This window comes from Periophthalmus magnuspinnatus, chromosome 13 (assembly GCF_009829125.3).
Source record: "Periophthalmus magnuspinnatus isolate fPerMag1 chromosome 13, fPerMag1.2.pri, whole genome shotgun sequence".
NCBI classification, from domain to species: Eukaryota; Metazoa; Chordata; class Actinopteri; order Gobiiformes; family Gobiidae; genus Periophthalmus; species Periophthalmus magnuspinnatus.
Window position 1 is genome coordinate 23,340,044 of NC_047138.1, and position 20,479 is coordinate 23,360,522.

General features: G+C 39.8%; 1 protein-coding gene across 1 annotated transcript in view; it reads left to right on the top strand.

Moving 5' to 3' along the window:
• The window catches only part of gbe1b (glucan (1,4-alpha-), branching enzyme 1b), a 255,845-nt gene that overhangs the window by 67,657 nt on the left and 167,709 nt on the right, over window positions 1–20,479 (top strand). The window contains exons 5-6 of the mRNA XM_033976749.2: window positions 3,250–3,385; window positions 12,659–12,749. Coding sequence (XP_033832640.1) covers window positions 3,250–3,385; window positions 12,659–12,749 — 227 coding nt within the window. The remainder of the gene's footprint in view (window positions 1–3,249; window positions 3,386–12,658; window positions 12,750–20,479) is intronic.

The window sequence follows — 20,479 nt, forward strand, 5'->3', positions numbered from 1 at the left end:
TATGAGGGATGCACCGATCCAGCTTTTTCAGTCCCAATACCTACTCTGATACTATAGCTTTAAGTCTCCCGATATCAACCAGGGACAGAGGCTGAGAACAGCATTATTTCCTTTAAACAAAAATAAAATGAGAAAGAACTGATGCAAATGTGGTATGTAGCTAGTATTTATCTCTCAAGTAACAACTATCTATAAATACAAATTTAAACACAGTTATAGTTGGACCAGACTTTCTGGTCCAACTATGACTGATCTTATTATATCAATTTATATGTCCAACCAGGATACCTGGACCGATATTGGGAAGCTGGTATCCGATACAGCGAATTTTTCACTATCTGCGCCGATATCCAATATCAGTATGGGATCAGTGCATCCCTATTAGATATATACAATTCTGTTTTGATGCACAGTAAACCTTAAACAAAGGACAAAAAAGACAATAGCTGTGGTGCTAATAGCCTTATCAAAATGCTTCACTCCCAACTTTATCCACTAGAGGGTACCAGATACCTAATTCTAGCATTCAGTTGAGGTCAACAATGACCACCCGCCCCCTGGACCCGGAAGTACATTTTTTTCAAATCTTATTTATTTATTTATTTATTTATTTTTAAACACCTGCATTGTGGATATTAGTTTCCACATGGCTTCTGGATCCAGAGCAGACTTCGATGATATTGAGCTCCATTGGAAAGTGACAGATAAGCACTGCTGTAACTTATAAACCATGAATTACCTTTGCTATATCTAAATGATCCAAAACACTAGCATTCAACATAATATGTGTGCTTAGGTCTCCTTGTGAGGCTGCCGGCCGTTCCCAACCACACACTTGATGGTGCTGATTTGAGGACCTGAAAGAGCCGCTGCCTCTTGATGTTCCACCACGAGTGCACAAGCTAAACAATGAGAGCCCATTAAGAGCACCTAGATTTCTTTATCGCCCGTGATTGGGTACTATTTAATTAGCACAGCCCTCTCACTCATGGCCTATTGCGTTTTATTTACAAGTGGCTCAATCATGCACTTGAAATGGTCCATTCAAAAGACCTTGAATCACCCAAAAGGATTTACTACCAACACTAACAAGGAAAGAAATGGCTTGATAGCAGGCAGTTTTGCCATTTATTACTGATAATTCTTAGCAAATACCAGATAAACATTTGATTTGGAGCAAAGCAAATAGTGGTCAAGTGCTGTTTAATAAAGACTGACCAGAGGTGTTGTGGCATGCCAGTGTACAGTTTGTGGCATACTGTCCACTGTCAATGCCAATTTGACTTTTTTGAGCTTTTAATCACGTTGTTATAAAAACATACCTAAAGTAGTATTTGTGTCATTCACTCGTTTCATCAATCCATTTATCAAAAGTCATCATCTCTGAGCACTCAAAAATGCTGTTTGCATTTTGCCCATTTAGTTGTGTCAGATCAAATTCCAGACATCTGTCATTTCCAACATCAGACATAATTAGGTAGAATGAAGTACTTATACCAAGGCCAAAAAAGTATATTTAAAAGAGACTTGAAGCCACGAGAATGTGTAATGCATGTTCTTTAAAATATTTTCTTATTCTCAGTAAGTGGTAGAGGCAACAGGTGAAATAAAAGTCTATTGATAATTATCTGGTCTTCGCTTCACTTATTTTAATAGATTCATTTTCCAGACCAGAAATAGACTAGAAACAGTTTGTTAGTTTGTTTTCATACCTGGCAGTTTGGATTGCTCATTAGACGACAGGATGACAGCCACATCTGGGATACTGTCCTGAAGTCAGACTGCAGATGGCGCTGTCGTCCTGCCTCCACAGGTAGGAAGACAACCTATTTAAACCAACTGACCTCTCCGAGGAAGAGTGATAGTGAACAGTCCAAACTGTCAGGGATGAAAACAAACTAAACCTTGTACTGAAAAATAATAATAATGGCTTAACTTGTAATGCGCTTTACAGGCTTGTCAAAATCTCTCAAAGCGCTACACTATAGTCATTATTCATTCATTTCCACACTTGGTGATGGTAATGGTGATGGTACTATTGTAGCCACAGCTGCCCTGGGGCAGGCTGACAGAGGCAAGGCTGCTAATCTGCGCCATCGGCCCCTCCAACCACCAATCATTCATACACAGACCACTTTCATACTAGGCAATGTGGGTGAAGTGTCTTGCCTAAGGACATAACAACCGAACTTGGTCCGAGCGGGACTCAATCCTCTGACCTTCGGGTTGGGGAACCAACACTCTAACCACTGAGCCACTGTCACCCCCCAATAAGAATATTAAAACAGGTGAAATAAAAGGCTGCAATATTTAATTAATGTATACAGAGGAATTGGCATGCAACAGGATCAACAACCCATATAGAAGCCAAATCAGTGCTTTAAATCTACATTTCTACACTTTAGGTCTTGCATGTAGATTTATGTGTACCGGTATGTTGAACAATTCACCTAGGGAAAAAAATGCTACAAGAGGGCATAAAAACTAAAGAAGGAATTAGAACTAGGCTAATAATAATTTACACTTATGTTTAAGTTGATTCTTTGTCTAATGAAGGTATAATTTGAGCATTGACAAAGTTATTTTACTGTATGTGATAGTCATTTTTGTTTCAATCTGATACAAACTTGTACTATGGCAAGTATCCCAATATAAATCTGATACCATGAGTTTCTTGTGAAGATGTATTAAAACTCCACCCCAGCCTATCAATCCTTAAATATACTTTAGTTTATCTTGTGTTACATTTGTAAACACTGTATTTCCAGCTGCTTTTGGAGAGATTGTTAGTCTTAATTGGTAAAGTCAAAATTTTGAATAAGAGTCACCACTTTTCTTGAATAAGAATCAGCACTTTTCTATACTAAATATCGATATATTGATACTGACTGAGGTATCGATCTGACCATCACTAGCAAGTGCATAAATGAATGAAACTGACATCTTGTTGATCAGGTATAAATAATGGCTATAGATATACTGGTGAAATTGTATATTTTTCAGTATTACCCATGCACGTGTTGTAAGTCTTGAGTCTGGACCTACTCTTTTAGTTTAAACATAACCCTACATTTTACACTGACAAATACCCTCCTTATTTCCCCATTAAACTCCATCAGCTTTGTCGCGAGACACCGACAACCTAGAGCAACTGTCCATTTTGTTTTTGACCTTCACAGATACCACTCACCAAAATCTGCTATTATTTTATGAAAAAGTATCAGAGTCTAATTTTAGTTTGTGCTTCAGCAAATCCACCCGCGGCCCAAGAAACCCAGCAGCCTGCGCATCTACGAAGCACACGTGGGCATTGCTTCACCCGAGGGAAAGATTGCCTCATATTCCAACTTCACAACCAATGTGCTGCCCCGCATAAAGGAGCTAGGTAAGTCCACGAGATGTGATCACCCCCAACAGATTATACTCTTTTCTCTTTGCCCGCCTGGTATTTGGCCTGGCATGTGCAAACTGCGAGACATGGGTTGCCTGTGTGCAGGTTGAATCATCTCATGTGTTTCATGTGTAGAAATATGTATGATGTGCTAGGCTGGAAGCCCCTTGCCTTTCAGGGCAGGCATGTGTTTAGGAGTTTTTTATAGTTGAGAAAGTAAGAAATCTATTAAAAAACGAACAAACAAACAAAACTATGCTATTACTACAGCATATGCTGGCTGGGAGATTTATTATAAGATGACTTATAATCATTTTCAAAAGGTTAATGCTAAAAACACAAAGATGTATAGTAGACTTGATGTAGTTACTTTTGCAAATTACTCTGCCAATAGAATTTTTAATGCTCAAATTTTAAACAGTAGTATGTAGGAAAGTTCTTACTGGTTTAAAAAGAAATCATAACTGAAGCTGGGTTGCCTGTGTTTTCAGCTGCATATACTGCATATAGAACATACAAACTGAAGCGCATTCCAAGTGCATATGTACAAACCATGGCTGTGTCTGAATATTCCCTGTAGCCCCAAACCCCTCATTCACTACACAGCCCCACACTTTTTAGTGGACTCTATAGTGCACTCATTCAAAGAGAGATTCATACACATAGCTCACTACTTTTGGGTCACGTGACTCTGGCACCTGGGTAAACTCATAAAACTTGATTTCTGTCATAAATGATGATCAGGTTGGCCTGGCAGAAGTCTTTATGGACTAATGATAATCAGACAATTTTTTTGCCAAATTGGATCTCAAATGGGCTGGATTATTCTTTTTTTTTTTTTTTTTTTTTATCTGAGATGTGGAAATTATCACTTTTAACAGATCGAGCTAAGGTATGTGGCTAGCACTAACAATTTTTATACAGCATTGGTTAGCAATGGTTTATTTAGTGACCACTGAGGCCTACTTTTCAAGTTGCATTGTGTTAAAATTTGAGCTAACTGGACATTTGGACACCACTAAAAATGATGTGCCCCTATATAGGGAATAAAGTGAATGTTCGGACACAGCCCACGTTTTTTTTTTTTTTTCTGATCATATTTGTTATGTCTTTGGTATGAGGTAAAGTAGTTCTTGATGTCCAGGCAGTGTGTTTTGTCCTTCTGCCATATTACATGTGTCAATGTATGGCTTCCAGTTACATCAGTACATCTATAAATATGTTCCATAGTCATCTGAGCTGCTCTGTGACATGAAACACTGTTGTTTTGCAGTGTTGGCATTGCACCATACCAACTACAGTTAACCAGACGTTTACATACTCTGAGAAAAAAGAAAAAAGCTTGTCTTTTTATATACTGTCAAACATGAAATCAGACTAAACTTTTCCTGTTTCAGGTCAATTAGAATTATCAAAATAATTTTGATTTTCTAAACGCTACGTAAAAGTTTTTGGTTTTTTTTCAAATTTCATTGCTTTCAAAGTCAGGAGTTTACATACATTTCATTAGTGTTTGATACCATTGCCTTTAAACTGCATGAGTTGGGTCAAACATTTTGGATACCCTTCCACAAGCTTCTCGTAATAGTTGCCAGGAATTTTGACAGAACTGCTCGCAGTTTAGGTCTGACCATAAATTTTCAATAGGATTGCGATCAGGGCTTTGTGATGACCACTCTAAACATTGACACACATTGACCTTGTTATCCTTAAGTCTCTTTATAACCAGTTTGTCAATATGTTTCAGGTCATTGTACATTTGGAAGACCCATTTACGCCCAAGCTTTAACTTCTTGGCTGGTGTCTTGAGGTGTTTCTTCAGTATTTCCACATAATATTCTTTACCCATGATCTTTTGTTGCTGTTGTCTTTTGTTTGTCTTTTGCCTTTGTTCTTGGGTTGATATGCACATTTTGGACCAAAGCATGTTAATTTCTGGGACAGACAACCCATCTCCTTCCTGATTGGTATGATGGTTGGACATTCCCATGGTGTTTATTCTTGTATGTAATTGTTTGAACAGATGAACATGGCACCTTCACGCATCTGGAAATTGCACCAAGGATCAACCAGACTTGTGCAAGTCCACAATTCTCTTCCTGACACCTTGGCTGACCTTTGACTTCCCCATGATGTTACACAAAGAAGCAATGTGTTTCAGGTGTGCTTTTAGGTGTTGTCAATAAACATCAGAAGCTTCCAAAGACATGATTTCATGACTTCATGTCAGACAGTGAGAAATCCATCTGCCCAATTGTTTTTTTGTTTTTTTTTATGCCAGATGTTCCACCTTTTGCAACCAGCCACATGAAGTTTGTTACGATTTCACTCAACAAAACTCTTTATTCACAGGTGGGAATTTAACTGGCAGCCCTCCAGTTCAAAGACAAATGTTTAAACCTCACAAAAGTTACTTCCCCATTTTTCCTCAGACCACAAAGAAGCAAGTGAGACTAGGATGCGTACTGTCTTAAAACACAGAAAAACAGAACAGTCAGAACAGTTTGCATGATATAACATTATTCCTCACTTACCTTATGCGTTCTGAGCATCCTGATTATTTATAAGCACTTTTCACAATTTTCAGAGATGAATTCAGAGTTTGCCGTGATGGTAGCGAAAGCTAACAACAACAACAACTAGGATGCTATCACACACTTCCTGATTATTTAACACTAGATGTTTTATAATTAGATTCAGCCAGCACACAGTGGACCAATTTTGGCCTCAAAAGCAGCTTATTATATATATATATATATATATATATATATATATATATATATATATATATGTATATATATGTGTATATGTGTGTATATATATATGTATATGTGTATATATATGTATATATATGTATATGTATATATATATATATATGTGTGTGTGTGTGTATGTGTGTATATGTATGTATATATATATATATATATATACATATATACCATACATAGTATGGTACTGTTTCACCTTGTCTCCTGCACACTACGCCCCTGGACCTCGCCCTGCACCCTGCTCCTTTCCCTGGCTCTGGTCCACTGGTCTTTGCCTCTGTGGTCCACGTTCCCAGACCCCGGCTCGTCCTCTGCACCTCGCTCCGGTGCCGTACCGCGCGCTACGCTCCTGGATCCTGCCCTGGACTCTGGCTCCTGTTCCCCGCTGGATTAATAATTGTGTTTGAACTGAATTTCACCACTTTGTAAAAAACACTGTAAATCTGCCCCGAGTCTGCACGTCTTTGGTCTACCCAGCAAAGCGTGCTGCAGCTCTTGCAGTCGCAGAGGCAAGGATGAAGGAAGTTTGGGAGTCCCTGCTTAGACTGCTGCAGCAACCCAGCCCCGGATAAGTAATGGGAAATACCAATAAGTTAGGTTTTGATACAATACCACATGCGCATGCACACACACACATGCACACACATGCACACACATGCAGGTAACATATATTTAAAATCTATGCCACACACATGGATCACTAAATGCCTGGAGCTGTACAATATCAACAGGACTCTAATTGCACTCTCACCCTTGAGGCCAATGGCAAGCCACTTGCACAAGTAACCGTCAAATGTGGCATGTATTAAGCAGACTCACTGTCCCCACTGCTGTTCTGCTTAGGTTTGAAGGCCTACAGCCAAATCATTAAGAACACTGGCTATGGATACCGACTCAGGAATGGGGCCAACATCGTTCACCTCTACATGGATGACGTCATGCTGTACGCTAAGAACGAGTGAGACATCGACTCACTGATCCATGCCACCAGGATCTACCACACCAGACAAAACCCAGATCTATCACACCAGAAAAGACCCAAGGTGTAGGCTGTGCAAAGAGGCCCCTGAGACAATCCAGCACATAACTGCAGGGTGTAAGATGCTGGCAGGGAAAGAATACATGGAGCGGCATAACCAAGTGGTGGATATAGTGTACAGAAACATCTGTGCAGAATATGGAAACCCCAAGGTCAAGGTGGGAAACACCTCCAAAGGTAGTGGAGAATGATCGAGCCAAGATCCTGTGGGATTTCCAGAAACAGACAGAATGATGATGGCGAACCAACCAGACATTGTGGTGGTGGACAAACAACAGAGCAAAGCCATTGTGGTGGACATTGGAGTACCAAGTGATGAGAACATCAGTAAAAAGAAACATGAGAGACTAGAGAAATACCAGGGGCTCAAAAAAGATCTGGAGAAGGCCTGGAAGGTGATGGCATCTGTCGTGCCCATGGTCATCGGAGCACTAGGGGCAGTGATGCCAAACTGACGCAGTGGTTACAGTAGCTCCCAGGAAAAACATCGACGTATCAGTCCAGAAAAATGCAGTACTAGGAACAGCAAAGATTGCATAGAACCCCCAAGCTCCCAGTCCTCTGGTAGAGGTCCCGAGCATGGAAAAAGGATGAGACCACCCACAGAGATTTTTTTTGCATACATGTTAAAAAAAAAAAAATGTCATTATTACATGTAGGAGTGAGGGAAGGGTGGAGCGTGAGACTGATATGTGGATTTAAAAGGGGTAGTGCATAGTGTGATAGTGCGTTTTTTTTTTCCCCCAGTAGATGCCAGATTTGAAACGCCGCCTCTTTCCTGGTTTGGTTCAGCCTTACCAGTGCTCTCTGGTCTTCTGTCAGACTAAAGCTGGCACACTATCTGACAGCAGTAACGTAGAAAGCATCTAGTGTTCATATGTGAGAATACAACTGGGAGGGGTTGGCCAGATGGTGACTTTAAAACAGATCAAAATGATTATATTAATATAAAGGTTTTCTCTCCTTCATGTGTCACTCAGAATTGCATTATATCAAGAAACCAATTACTGCTGTAATAGTCTGCTGTATCTCTGCAATCAAGTACCGTAAATTTCGGACTACAGAGCGCACCTCAATATAAGCCGCACCAGCTAAATTTGAAAAGAAAATCAATTTTGTACATATATAAGCCACACCTGAATATAAGCCGCAGGTTTTCATATTGCAACATGAGATATTTACACAGAAAGACGGTGCACTGACACCTGCCTGAAAATTGGCACCAACACGGGATGAACACACCTGCAGGTTTAGAAAATAAAGCTGCACCAACACGGAAAATCTGCTTTTATTTCCCCTGAAAACTTTTGTCGTCTTTTTACATTGACCAAGTTGGATTCATTGATGCCGAGCTTACGTGCAGTGGCTCTATTTCAGGGGTCGGCAACCCGCGGCTCCGGAGCCACATGCTCTGCGTGGCTTGGGAAAATAAATTTTAATTTTAAATTTTAATTATTTAATTGAAATGTATTTTATTTGTGTTAGCGCTTTTTTATTGTAGTTTAAATTGGAAGATTATTATGATCTTAAAATAAAATTATATTTTCTTATTTTTCATTGCTCAAAATAAGCGTCACACTCGCGGAACAATGTTCAAAACAAACACCGCTCACGTCTCTGAGACACAGACACTGACACAGCTCACTGTCCTGCGTAAAGAGCCCTGATTTTCAGACGCTGTGCGCGCAGGGGTCAGGAGCAACTTTCGCCCGTCCCTAATGACACACTAATAAGCTCGTCCGTAGATGTATCATGAAAATCCTGCTGGAAATCGCCACAGAAATCTATTTAATGTAGTAGAAAGTATATTATCTGCTCTTGTCTCCGCGATGACGTTTCACGTATAACACATCAGACATGTCGCCCAAAAGTAGAGCCACAAGCGAGTGAAAATGAGCCAAAACAAAAGTCTTTGGAGAGCTTTTAACAAAGGGGAAAAGGACAACTGAGGAGCCAGAAGAGGAGACTACGACCTCCAAGAAAAAGGAACTTAAATTTAACAGACAATGCCTACTTAAAATCTGGGTTTGTCGCTACAGGTGACTCTCACGCACAGTCCGCTCTGCGTAATATGAGGGAAAAGCAAATGAGGCAATGAAACCTTCAAAACTGCTTTGGCACGTGGAGACTAAGCACCTGGGATTAAACGATACGCCTTTAGAGGGTTTTTTTTTTGTTTTTGAAAGAAACTGTGGAGCAGAGTAGACATAATCACAATCAGCACAGAGCTCACACTGATGCAGCGGTTTGGTGAGTTGTATTTTTTCATGCACTTAAGTTATTTTTGCCATATTTATCTGCCACGTGTAGAAGGCTTGTCCGTGAAGATAAAACCTACATTATTCTGTAACATTATTATTGTACACAGTGTTATCTTCATTTTAGATGTCAAAAAGTATTTGCGGCTCCCATTGTTTTATTTTACGTGGAAAGTGGGTCCAAATGGCTCTTTGCGTGTTACAGGTTGCCGACCCCTGCTCCATTTCCTTCTTTATCTTAAAAACGGCATCATATCCATTTCATGATGCGTAAAATGATCGTTCAAAATCAAAACTAGTGACTTCTTCGGAGCAGAATCTTTCCCCACGTCTGTCTCACTTTTACGTTTACAGCTAGAGAGCGCCCCCCAGGGGCCATTATCCAGTAAAATTCTATAAAGAAGCCGCACTGCTGTATAGGCCGCAGGGTTCAAAGTGTGGAAAAAAAGTCACGGCTTATAGTCCGAAATTTACGGTGAATATCCTTCGTCTGTTGGGTCTTATAGGAACAGTCAAATGGGAAACCCCCACTCACACACATGCACAAAGCAATCAAAAATAAAATATATCAATTGTGAGTGCACCAAAGTTACCATAAGTTAGTTGGGAGCAACAAGAGCAGTCTGAAATGTGGAAGTGGATGTAATGATCCTGTTAAAGACTCACCAGGGAGATGCACACCTCCTGCTGGCATGTACTGTAGTAAACACATGGCATCTTCACACATTATAACAGTAGGTAATTAGCCTTTAAATATAAAAAAAAACAAGTGCAAATATCTATTTGACTAAAACAAATTGAGTTTCTTGCAAGATTACATGTCTAAGTACTAGTATAGAAAATCAGACACTAATCAATGTTAAAACTAGTATTGAACCCAGTTTGAGCAAGTGTCGATACTAAAAAAGTCACATTCGCAGGACAGAAATGACCCTTTCCTGAATAGACTGAGGATTACAGCAATCTATTGCACAGATAAGACCACATGGTAATATAAAAAAAGTACTATGAGTTAATGTTCAGAATGATATTGGCTATGTCCCATTTCGCCAAAATGGCCTTAGATTCACCACTGAAAGTGTGCGTCGAAGGGCAGTTACGGAATTTCCGGCGCGACAAGGCCTGTCCCATTTCAATGCACCCGACGAATGAGCAAGACAAAATGTGCCCTGCGTTTCCAGCGTTCGGAATACACATTCAAATGTTCGTACTGGTTTACCTCACCTACAACAGTGCGACATGAAACTGTTAAATCTGAATAAAGATATGTACAGGCTGTGTGTTTGATGATTAAAAAGGAGAGGAGTTACATGGAATAAAGAAATGTGCAGTTATTGCTAGACAATATGAATACATTATTATCATTAGAAATTATTATTGCAATGAGAATAATGTAAGAATGTTCGTTTCTATTGTAAGCGTCAAAGACCAAGAGACTGAAATATAAAGTCCGAAGGGTTTAATGAGTTCCACACAGGTAATGTGAACAATGAAGCAACGGACTCTCAGGAAAGGATAGAAGAGAGTCCTGAGAAGTGTACAAAATCTTCATGAGTTCAGGTGCATTCCTTGGGTCTGCGCCCCCTGGTGGGCACGTGTTATTTACCTTCGTGTTAGTAAATCAAGAGACTAGCTTGATGTAGTGCTGCACTGCTAGAAAATACTTTACAATAATAAGATGAAAAGAACTGGCACGGCATAGAAGGGAAACAGTGCCCTCTACTGTTATTAAAGTGGTGTAGCCACTGGCCTAAATACCGAATCGTTAAACTGCAATATCCCACTATATGTACAAATAATCAGTGTTCTCTGGTTTATAGACTATGAATGTAAAAATGATATTTTTACCTCTGTCTCTGTTATTACGTTTTCACAAGGTATATTTTGTTAAAGTTATGAAGTAGCTACAATTGAGAAAAAAAATCACCTTGAACGTTATATTTGCCTATTGATATTCAACTTAAACAGAAAGAAACGGCTGCGACGATGACACCTTTACTTTTCTTCTATTAAATAATAAATAATAATAAATAATGTACGTAATATACGCATCGTACGCTCAAAGACAGCGGTGGAAGTACAGTCTGTGGTGCAGGCCTGTCCCATTTCAGCAAGATGGCGGCTACACTGAGGATTACCCATTCTCGTCCGGAAGCTTCAAACTATACTTTGAGGAGTACTTCGAAGGGTACCTTCAAAAAATACCTTCAAAAAAAAATAACTTCAAAAATACCTTCTGTGTATGAGCCTGGAGCTGGGCGGAGATTTGGGCTCTTCCCATGCACACCTGAACCTAATCCGTAATCTGCTGCACCCGGGGAAGATAAGAGGAGCCAGGACCCTGACACTAGCACCAGATGGTCCGCGTATCTTTGTGGTACACTTTACTTGGTTCAGTTAATGTTTTTTCGCTTTTTTTGTTTTTTTGTGGATACTTTTGCTCCTCACCAGATCCCGCTCCCTGGACCCGCTCAGCTCTTCAGTCTCTGACCTTGCTCACCTCCACCGACCCCAATCTCTGGATCGGCTCAGCTCTTCTGTCTCCGACCCTGCTCTTCTTTACGGGTACCGTTCATCTCGTCTCAGACTCTGCTACTCCCGCTCTACCCCTGGACCACTGCAAACACTCCGCTCTAAACTCACCGATCGATCTACAGTCATATTGCACTTTGAAAATCTGTAAATAAACGCTGTTAAACCTTTCCCCGAGTTCTGTCATTTTGGTCCCTCCTGTCGTTACAGCAGATATTGTATTGTCTAAACCAAAGGGTTTAGTATGATTGGGGTATTGGAATCAGTGAGTATCGAGTCTATTCCTTAGTATCGAAATTGAGATTGAAATTTTACTATTGTGACAAGACTACAAGTACTTTTAAATTAACTTTTCAAAATCTTATTCCATTTTTGAATGCTTTTGACAAACTACTTGACACATTTAAAATACACCCTCTTGCATTCATTTTACATTCTATTACACATCAAATATAGTTGAGTGCATAGTTATAAAAATATTCCAGGAAGAATCTTTGTGTATGACTATTGAAAACTAAGTCATAAATCAATACCCATTCATCTGAGTAATGCACACAGGATGTTTGCACCACATTATATTATATTTCTCACTGACCTAAAGCCGGATGCGTCCCAAAACACCAAACCTTTATTCTGTTTTCTAATATAGCATTTTGTCCTTTGTGTCTAGGTTATAACTGCATTCAGCTGATGGCCATTATGGAGCATGCCTACTATGCCAGCTTTGGGTATCAGATCACCAGTTTCTTTGCAGCATCCAGGTAAAAAGTAACACATTTTTAGTGTTCATTTGTAGTTAAAGTAGAACCATTTAATGGGCCTGCCCACATTGTCCATTCTCCCACTGTGATGATGCACCAAGACATAGAAAATATTATCTGGGATAGTGTGGTATAGTTGTTTCCTTATAGTTGTCATATTGCTGCTGCTATTTGTTTTTTGTCACTTTTGAAAATGCACCATGATAGGGAATCAACTGTCTGAGATAATGTCAGGCAGTTCGTGTTCGGCAGGTTGTGATTCTTTGTAACAATGTGCCTGATTGGATGAAACCCTAGTAGTAACTTCTGTGTTATTATCTGAGAAATATGCTCTTTACTGTCTCATTTTTGTCATCTTTGGCAGCTTTTACCATACAATGTGTGATGTGAAGAGTATTTCTATTGTCAAAAATGAATTTCATTCAGGAACAGGCCCTTTACTCATTAAACCCATGGCCTTACTTACGGCTAAAGGGATATTCATAATAACAGCTTGTAGCAGGATTTCAATCAATCAAACTCACTATTTTTCTTTGAGAGGCATTTGAAGCACATTGAGCTTTTCTGTTGTTATGTTTTACTGCTTTAACAAAAGTCTCAGTGCTGCTCAACAGGTGGGGTCATCAGATCCAGTCTGGGCAGTTTGAGATGCAGCCCTCAAGACAAAAATGTATATGAGCATTAGTGAGTGTGAAGGCTTCTGCTTCCTGCTTCTGAAGAGTGCAGACACAAACCTTACTTGCTCCTGCTGTTTCCTTTTTTTTTTCTTTTCTTTTTTATCATTTTACCTCTTCCAGTGCTGGAAGATTTGTTTAGGTATGATTTTCTTTTAAGTAAACCACTTTTAAACCATTTTTACCTTTTTTTTTCCAAAGTGTTTTTTATTAAACATTCAATTATAAATACAATTTCAAAAACATTATATATATATATATATATATATATATATATATATATATATATATATATATATATATATTTTTTTTTTTTTTTTTTTTTCACCCAAATCTCAGAACAAACCTACCCTGTTGCACCATAAAAATATATTTACAGATAACATATGTAACACTACCCACTGAAGTAGTAGTACTTCTACTCCTGTGAGATTAGTGAGGGATCAAGATCTCTAATCTTACTCAAAACAGGTTGCCAAGTGCTGAAAAACTTATCAGTACAGCCTCTTATAGAAAATCTGATTTTCTCTAATGCTAGATGGTGTATAAGGTCAGAAATCCACAATCCAAAGGTTTGGGGTTGTTTATCTTTCCGCTTGAGCAGTATTAATCTGTAAGACAAGAGTGTGGTATAGGCAATTATACTTTTATAATTTTTAGAAAGGTGAGCAGATTCCAGTGATATACCAAGTATTGCAATTGTGGCTTCAGGTTCAATGCTAGACCCTAATGCTTCGGAAAGAAATTTAAAGATGGACTGCCAGAAGTTTCCCAGCCTTGAACAGAACCAAAACATATGTGACAATGTCCCCAGTTCAGTTTCACAATGATCACAATTACCATCAAGTTCCAGTTTGATCTTAGCTAACTTTACTTTGGACCAATGTAGTCTATGGACAACTTTAAACTGTATAACTCTTTGTCTTAAGCAGATTGAAGATATGTGAATATTATCTAAAACAGACTGCCAAACATCTACAGAGAATTTTGTATCCAGTTCCTCTTCCCATTTCATTTTAACACGAGTCAGAGGCTCTATATTATATGAGTTGAGTGCAGCATAGATTTTACCAATGATTCCTTTAGAGTGTGGGTTCAAGTACAAAATGTTTTCAAGAAGAGAGTCCGGTGGCCTTTAGGGGAAATGGTTAAATGAAGTAGACAAAAAGCTTCGGAGTTGAAGATATCTGAAGAAATGAGAGTCAGGGATATAGTACTTTGTTTTCAGACTTTCAAATGAGGCAAAAAGACCTTCAATATACAGGTTCTTCAGTGTCCCCAGACCATTTGCAGCCCAAAGTGTAAAAGAGTCATCAATAAGAGAGGGGGTAAACATGTGGTTTTTCAAAGTTGGGGCATATATTAACATATTTTTAAGACCAAAATTCCTCCTAAATTGTGCTCAGATTTTAAATGAATGTTTAACCACTGGGTTTAAGCAAAATGTATCCAATGATTGAGATAAAGGCAACTCTGAACAAAGGAGTGAATGTAAAGAGGCAGTCTGACATGACATATTCTCAAGGTCCAGCCATTTAGAATCCTTTTTGCGTACAGACTCTGGCCAGTGCAACATTGCATGGATATTGGCAGCCCAGTAATAATATCGGAAGTTAGGTAGTGACAGTCCTCCATAATCTCTATGATATTGCAAAATATTTTTGCGGATGCGTGCATTTTTCCCATTCCATATAAATGATGATATCAGTTTGTCTAAGTTTGAGAAAAAGGTTTTAGTCAAAAAAATTGGAACCGATTGAAAAAGATAGAGAAATTTGGGTAAAATATTCATTTTAATAACATTTATTCTGCCCCCTAGTCACGTTTTATGTTATTTAATAATGGAACAAAATTTGTTTTGTACAGGTGTTTATAATTATTAGTAATCCATACTCCGAGGTACTTAAATTTATCTTTACTTAGTTTAAATGGCATTGATCTCAGAAGGGACTGTGGTGCCACTGAATTTATGGGCATTAATTCACTCTTTTGCATATTCACTTTGTAGCCTGATATTTTCCCAAAGTCATTCAGTAGAGAAAGTAAATTCGGAAGACTTTGCAATGGCTCCGACACAAATAAAAGGGTGTCGTCTGCATATAAAGACACTTTGTGTTCAGAATCCCCCCTTTGGATACCTTCAATAGAAGCATCATTGGCCCTCGCCACTCACGAAGTGATGGCGAGGGGCATTGTTCTTCCTGGGTTTCTTCTTCTTATTATTATTGGCCCTCGCCACTCACGAAGTGATGGCGAGGGGCATTGTTCCTCCTGGGTTTCTTCTTCTTATTATTATTATTTTTTTTCTCCCCCTGGGATCGCAATTTTCACCCCCTGAACGTCAACGAAAAGTCTCACATGGGGGTATCAAATCGACCGGCTTGGCAAAAAATTCAAGAAAATATGCATCACGAAAATGACCCACACACACTGGCTCGACAGCGCCACCTAGAAAATTCAAAATTTTAAAATGAATTGGGAGCCGACATGCATTTTTCACCCTAGCTCGACGAAATTCACACCAGTGATAGAGCTCTTGGAGACAAGCAAAAAAGCCAATCATAGTGCGGCCCTAGGACGGACAGGAAGTCGGCTATATTGAATCGAAAATTCGCCAAATTTTTCGTTGTGTATTTTCAAAACCCTACTAGTCTCAGGTTTTTGGTCCAAATGAGCTCAGATTTCACATGCCACATCCAGACACATGGGTTTTCAGAACTTATCCACGTTTTCTCCGAATTCCACACGGTTCGCCCGTACACCGCCACCGAAATACGACTTTGTTTCCTGTTTTTTCGATGTCCTCTCACGACCACAGGCATTGCCCTACAGAGCTCACATTCACATCACATATGTGAGATTGGGGCATGAATGGAATGCAATATTAATTTTAATCAAAATGAACACTATAGCGCCCCCTACCATAGGGGTGAAACGCAAACATTATCGGATTCCTACGAAATTCGGGGAATAAATTGGGGGCATGACGTGGACCAAAAAATAATATTACGGGCATAGGTCATTTTTCACACTTGGCCACCAGGGGCGCAAAGACTCCAAAAAAAATCATTTAAAAATGTCTGACACGCACATGCATTGGTCTACACAGCTCAAATTCACATCACACGTGTGAAATGAGGGTATGAATAAAATGGATTATTAATTGTAATAAAAATGAACACTATAGCGCCCCCTATCATAGGGGTGAAACGCCAATATTATCGGATTCCTACGAAATTCGGGGAATAAATCAGTGGTATCAGAAGAAACAAAAAATTACATTATGGCCATGAGTCATTTTCCACGGTTGGCCACCAGGGGCGCAAATACTAAAAAAAAAAATCATTTAAAAATGTCTGACACGCACATGCATTGGTCTACACAGCTCAAATTCACATCACACGTGTGATATGAGGGTATTAATAAAAAGGATTATTAATTATAATAAAAATGAACACTATAGCGCCCCCTACCATATGGGTGAAACGCCAATATTATCGGATTCCTACGAAATTCGGGGAATAAATCAGTGGCATCAGAAGAAACAAAAAATTACATTATGGCCATGAGTCATTTTCCACGGTTGGCCACCAGGGGCGCAAATACTAAAAAAAAAATCATAAAAAAATTTCTGACACGCACATGCATTGGTCTACACAGCTCAAATTCGCATCACACGTGTGATGTGAGGGTATTAATAGAATGCACTATTAATTGTTATCTAAATGAACACTATAGCGCCCCCTACAGTATTGGTAAAATACACAACTTTGTCCGATTGGCATGAAACTTGGGGAGATAATTGTGGGCATTAAAAGGGTCAAAAAAGTCAATTACACTATACCTGTATTATGTACGTAGTTGCCGGTGCAAAGCCACAGACCCCTCTCATATAGAGTCAGGGCCACACAGCTCAGGACCACACTGCATATTAACATTGTTCTTCGTTTTTCCGCCAAAACAATCGCATTTTTCACCCCCTGAACATTCACGAAAAGTCTCACATGGGGGTATAGAATCGACCGGCTCGGCGAAAAATTTCATAAAATTGGCGTCGGGACAATGTTCGAAGCACACCGGCTCAACAGCGCCACCTAGAAAATTCAAAATTTTAAAATGAATTGGGAGCTGACACGCATTTTTCGCCCTAGCTTGACGAAATTCACACCAGTGATAGAGCTCATGGAGACAAGCAAAAAAGCCAATCATAGTGCAGCCCTAGGACGGACAGGAAGTCGGCTATATTGAATCGAAAATTTGCCAAATTTTTCGTTGCGTATTTTCAAAACGCTACTAGTCTCAGGTTTTTGGTCCAAATGAGCTCAGATTTCACACGCCACATCCAGACACATGGGTTTTCAGAAGTTATCCACGTTTTCTCCAAATTCCACACGGTTCGCCCGTACACCGCCACCGAAATACGCCTTCGTTTCCTGTTTTTTCGATGTCCTCTCACGACCACAGGCATTGCCCTACAGAGCTCACATTCACATCACATATGCAAGATTGGGCCTTGAATGGAATGCAATATTAATTTTAATCAAAATGAACACTATAGCGCCCCCTACCATAGAGGTGAAACTGCCAACATTATCCAAGTTCCTATGAAATTTGGGGCATCAATTCATGGTCTCAGAAGAAACATAAAATTACATTATGGCCATGAGTCATTTTCCACGGTTGGCCACCAGGGGCGCAAATACTAAAAAAAAAATCATAAAAAAATTTCTTACACGCACATACATGGTTCTAGACAGCTGAAATTCTCATCACACATGTGATATCAGGGTATTAATAGAATGCACTATTAATTGTTATCTAAATGAACACTATAGCGCCCCCTACAGTATTGGTAAAATACACAACTTTGTCCGATTGGCATGAAACTTGGGGAGATAATTGTGAGCATTAAAAGGGTCAAAAAAGGTCAATTACACCATATCTGTATTATGTACATGGTTGCCGGTACAAAGCCACAGACCCCTCTCATATAGAGTCAGGGCCACACAGCTCAGGGCCACACTGCATATTAACATTGTTCTTCGTTTTTCCGCCAAAACAATCGCATTTTTCACCCCCTGAACATTCACGAAAAGTCTCACATGGGGGTATAGAATCGACCGGCTCGGCGAAAAATTTCATAAAATTGGTGTCGGCAAAATGTTCCATGCCCCCTGACTCGACGGCGCCACCTAAAATTTCACCCCTATGGAAGAGGAGCCTGGTTTATTTTGGAAAACATACACAAAAATCAGAACAGTGATAGAGAATGGGGGGACAAGCATAAATATGAATTGAAGCACTGCGCTATGACAGACAGGAAGTCGGCCATTTTGGATCAAAAATTCGCCACTTCATTCGCAGCGCCACCTAAAATTTCACCCCTATGGAAGAGGAGCCTGGTTTATTTTGGAAAACATACACAAAAATCAGAACAGTGATAGAGAATGGGGGGACAAGCATAAATATGAATTGAAGCACTGCGCTATGACAGACAGGAAGTCGGACATTTTGGATCAAAAATTCGCCACTTCATTCGCAGCGTGTTTTCAAAACGCTACTAGTCTCAGGTTTTTGGTCCAAATGAGCTCAGATTTCACATGCCACATCCAGACACATGGGTTTTCAGAAGTTATCCACGTTTTCTCCAAATTCCACATGGTTCGCCCGTACGCCGCCACCGAAATACGCCTTCGTTTCCTGTTTTTTCGATGTCCTCTCACGACCACAGGCATTGCCCTACAGAGCTCACATTCACATCACATATGCGAGTTTGGGGCATGAGTGGAATGCAATATTAATTTTAATCAAAATGAACACTATAGCGCCCCCTACCATAGGGGTGAAACGCCAACATTATCGGATTCTTACGAAATTCGGGGAATAAATCAGTGGCATCACAAGAAACAAAAAATTACATAGTGGCCATTAGTCATTTTCCACGGTTGGCCACCAGGGGTGCAAATACTACAAAAAAAATCATTAAAAAATTTCTTACACGCACATACATGGTTCTAGACAGCTGAAATTCTCATCACACATGTGATATCAAGGCATTAATAGAATGCACTATTAATTGTTATCTAAATGAACACTATAGCGCCCCCTACAGTATTGGTAAAATACACAACTTTGTCCGATTGGCATGAAACTTGGGGAGATAATTGTGGGCATTAAAAGGGGCAAAAAAGTAAATTACACCATACCTGTATTATGTACACGGTTGCCGGTACAAAGCCACAGACCCCTCTCATATAGAGTCAGGGCCACACAGCCCAGGCCCACACTGCATATTAACATTGTTCTTCGTTTTTCCGCCAAAACAATCGCATTTTTCACCCCCTGAACGTCGACGAAAAGTCCCACATATAGGTATAGGATCGACCGGTTCGGCGAAAAATTTCATAAAATTGGCATTGCGACAATGTCCGAAGCACACCGGCTCGACAGCGCCACCTAGAAAATTCAAAATTTTGAAATGAATTGGGAGCCGACACGCATTTTTCGCCCTAGCTTGACGAAATTCACACCAGTGATAGAGCTCATGGAGACAAGCAAAAAAGCCAATCATAGTGCGGCCCTCGGACGGACAGGAAGTCGGCTATATTGAATCGAAAATTCGCCACTTCATTCGCAGCGTGTTTTCAAAACGTTACTAGTCTCAGGTTTTTGGTCCAAACGAGCTCAGATTTCACATGCCACATTCAGACATATGGGTTTTCATAAGTTATCCACGTTTTCTCCAAATTCCACACGGTTCGCCCGGACGGCGCCACCGAAAAACGCCTTAGTTTCCTGTTTTTTCGATGTCCTCTCACGGCCACAGGCATTGCCCTACAGAGCTCACATTCACATCACATATGCGAGATTGGGGCATGAATGAAATGCAATATTAATTTTAATCAAAATGAACACTATAGCGCCCCCTACCATAGGGGTGAATCGCCAACATTATCGGATTCCTTCGAAATTCTTGGAATCATTTCAGGGTCTCAGAAGAAACAAAAAATTACATTATGGCCATGGGTTATTTTCCACTGTTGGCCACCAGGGGCG